This window comes from Homarus americanus, unplaced genomic scaffold, assembly GCF_018991925.1.
Source record: "Homarus americanus isolate GMGI-L3 unplaced genomic scaffold, GMGI_Hamer_2.0 scaffold25013, whole genome shotgun sequence".
Classification (NCBI taxonomy): domain Eukaryota; kingdom Metazoa; phylum Arthropoda; class Malacostraca; order Decapoda; family Nephropidae; genus Homarus; species Homarus americanus.
Genome location: NW_024722158.1, coordinates 1,662,279 through 1,666,148, shown reverse-complemented (window position 1 = coordinate 1,666,148; position 3,870 = coordinate 1,662,279). Strand labels below are relative to the sequence as shown.

Genomic DNA, 3,870 nt, shown 5'->3' with positions numbered 1-3,870 from the left:
ATGAACTTTGTGTTATGTCAGTATGTTCAATAAATTGTAATTAAGATAAAATTGTGTGAGACTAACTAATTATGTATCAGATGTACCACCTTGTAATATTATGAACGCCTTCTCTGCAGGTTTTGACATCAATAAATATTGAATGCGTCAAAAGACGGGTTTCAATCATTCCCTTCGACTTGCCGGTAACCTGAACGTCCTTAACTAAGGCGTTTACAATAACAATAGACTTTTGAACCTGTAGGTTATTTCAAATTCATTTTCAATTCAAATCGTTTAATTAATTAACAAATAAAAATAAACATATGAATTTGGCCAAAATTTGAATTATAATGACCCCAATTAATGAGGATACAGTGTACTTTATTAATAAATGTACAGCCAGTCAAAAAACAATCTTTACTGGGGAGGGGAAGGGACGGAGAGGACGGGAAGGGCACGGGAAGGGATGGGAAGGGAGAGGAAGGGAAGGGAGGGGATGGGAAGGGATGGGATGGGATGGGAGAGGAAGAGAGGGGAGGGGACGAGATGAATTTCAGAATGAATACTGCGACTCAGTTGTCTCAGTAGCATCATAATATTTTCATCCGTTACGTCACATTTTCTCTCACAATTTTGTAAAGATTGATTTTAGAGCGACCAAGGTTGAGTCTACCATGACTATCAATAACAATAACAGTTTCAGAATTCTTCCTTAACAAATTCTAGTTCTTCCAGGCACTCCATCTTTAAAGAAGATTGGTCAATTATCTCAGGCCCTGGTGAAGCTTCTGTCTCACAAATGACTGAGAGTGGATCATAATTAGTTTCCTTTTTCACTCCTTCAGAAACACACATCTCCACTGTTGGTTGGCAAGACAAGCTCAAGTCATGGTGCAAATCCTGGCAACTTTCACCTTCATAATGATGAGAGTTGACCACCTGGTCAGTCTGGTAACATCTCTCTACATGTAATATTAAACTCTCTTTCTCTATAAAGTCTTTCATGCATCTTACACAGTGGAAAGGTTTTTCTGAGTGAACTTTCTTATGTCTTACTAGGTTAGAACTTTTAGAAAAGCCTTGATGACATTCTAAACACTGATAAGGTTTCTCTCCTGTATGAGTTTTCTTATGATTTATGAGAGAAGATTTATCTGAGAACCTTTTAATACACTGTGAACACTGATAAGGTTTCTCTCCTGTATGAACTCTCTTATGATACACAAAAGAACTTTTATGTGAAAACCTTTTAAAACATTTTGCACACTGATAAGGTTTCTCTCCTGTATGAATTCTCTCATGAATTATGAGAGAATTTTTATGTGAGAACCTTTTAGGACATTGTGAACACTGATAAGGTTTCTCTCCTGCATGAACTCTCTTATGATATACGAGAGAATTTTTATGTGTGAACCTTTTAGGACATTGTGAACACTGATAAGGTTTCTCGCCTGTATGAAGTCTCGTATGTTCATCTAAATTACCTTGTCTTCTAAATCTTTTCACACATTGTGAACACTGATAAGGTTTCTCTCCTGTATGAGCTCTCATATGTCTCACTAACTCACTTTGTCTTTTAAATTCTTTAAAACATTCTGAACACTTCTTAGATTTCTGTTCTGTATGAACTCTCAGATGATTTATGAGAGAAGATTTAAATGAGCACCTTTTAAAACATTCTGAACACTCAAATGGCTTCTCTCCTGTATGACTTCTCATATGTGCTTCTAAGTGACTTCCTTGTGAAAAGCCTTTAAAACATTCTAAGCATTGAAATGGCTTTTCTACTGTATGAACTTTCACATGTCTCACTAAATCATGTTGTCTTTTAAAACCTTTAAAACATTCTGAACACTCAAATGGCTTCTCTCCTGTATGATCTTTCACATGTGTTACTTGATGTGATTTTACAGACAATTCTCTGGGAGACTCTGACTGTTCCTCTGAGTGACCTTCCATTATAAAACTGTGTGTATTGTGTGTTCAAAGGTTTTAGTGACACTTAACTGGCAAACTGTTTCCTCCTACAAGAGCTATTAATGTCTTGTTACTGTTAATTATATTTGACAATGAAAACTGAAACATAAATCAATTAGTGAATGTGATTTACTGACACTGATGTAATGATGCTGAGATGGGAGGACAGTGAGGAGGTAAGTGTGATGGAAGATCCAGTTTGTGATGTGACTACACCATTATTAACAAGGTTCCTCTATACCTCTTTGAACTAAATGTGAAAAATGGTGTAAAGAATGAGTTACACATATAACTGTACTTGCCATTAACAAACACTGTTTATGACACAACATACACTATAAAAACACTCAACAGGGAAGTGTACAAAAATTATATACTGTACACTATTGTTATATGTACAGTTCCTCTGATGTACAGTAAACAATAATACTCAGGCTGATATACTACTGTACTTGTGATGGCTGGTAAACAATAATACTCAGGCTGATATACTACTGTACTTGTGATGGCTGGTAAACAATAATACTCAGGCTGATATACTACTGTACTTGTGATGGCTGGTAAACTTTTACTACATGTGACAAAAGTCTTATGAGGGGGTGAATCTATACACAAGTTTTGAATTATTTCAAAACATATTTCCACAAGGAAGAATAATTTCTTGTCTACTTGTAATTCTTTGGTTCAGTTGGTAATACTTTGTCTATGTCCACTGTTGTTTACACCTGCACCCAACATAGTGTTCTCACAGTCTACTGCTTCTCTTCCCACTGCCATTTGTTCTTCAGTTCATATCTGTGGGAAGGAAAGTCAAACATATTAGTGAAATAATACTTCAGACTTCCTTTATATAACTAGAGACACATTCCCACATAAAAATGTCCCCCAAAACATATTGTACTGTGCTAAAATAACACTTGGTTAATATTATTCAACTACAGCTGCATCTCAATTTATGCTGTAGATGCATTCTTGTAAATGGCCGTGTAACACACACAGCTCAACCTTAATTCTCCCATATGAAAGTGAGCCTGACCCAACGAATGACAGTGAAAGTGAGCCTGACCCAACGAATGATAGTGAAAGTGAGCCTGACCCAACGAATGACAGTGAAAGCGAGCCTGACCCAACGAATGATAGTGAAAGTGAGCCTGACCCAACGAATGACAGTGAAAGTGAGGCTGACCCAACGAATGATAGTGAAAGTGAGCCTGACCCAACGAATGATAATGAAAGTGAGCCTGACCCAAAGAATGATTGTGAAGGTGAGCCTGACCCAACGAATGATTGCGATAGTGAGCCCATAACTCAGTCTTATAATGAAACTGAACTGTTGCCGGCACCAATAACACTGCCCTGCATAGTTTTTGAGGTTTGTGTATTATTAAGCTTTTCTGGGTGTATTTTGCATGCTGATCTCAAAAATGTTATCCATTTTGCTCAATCAGGTCACAATTTTGTGCTATAGCATTTTAAGCGGAGATTCAGGTAAAATATTGGCATTTTTCGCTCAAAATGGGGTCCTCATATTCGTTCATTAAAAAAATCATCCGAGACATTGGCAAGCCTCACAGAAAAGATTTCGGTCAGTTTTAATGCCCTTACGATGCATTTAAATACACCCACGTGCTCGCCGGCCATTTAAATGTCCGCCGTGACGCAAAGGAAAAGAGTATATATCCGTGTTTTTTTACATATATTTTTTCACAATTAAATTTCTTTTTCATCTGGTGGTACATGGCATGTACTAGCAACCACCCCGATGTGCCTCTAAAGTCTAGACCCTCAGTCAGTGTCTCTCGAGACTTCAAGAAAGTGGGAGTGTGTGCCCACAGCTTCTGCAAAAGAGCCCATACCCTTCAGTCAAGCTGAGTTGAATGATTTAACAAGAGACTTGTGCTTGTCTAAGGA

General features: G+C 37.4%; 1 protein-coding gene across 1 annotated transcript; it reads right to left on the bottom strand.

Moving 5' to 3' along the window:
• Positions 1–307: 307 nt before the first annotated feature.
• On the bottom strand, positions 308–3,348 carry LOC121862079 (zinc finger protein OZF-like). The gene has a single exon (XM_042360021.1). The coding sequence runs from the start codon at positions 1,939–1,941 to the stop codon at positions 682–684; it is 1,260 nt and encodes a 419-aa protein (XP_042215955.1). The 5' UTR covers positions 1,942–3,348; the 3' UTR covers positions 308–681.
• Between the last annotated feature and the right edge of the window lie 522 nt (positions 3,349–3,870).

Excerpts from the sequence above, each read along its gene's own strand:
- LOC121862079 (XM_042360021.1), bottom strand. The coding sequence starts at position 1,941 with ATGGAAGGTCACTCAGAGGAACAGTCAGAGTCTCCCAGAGAATTGTCT.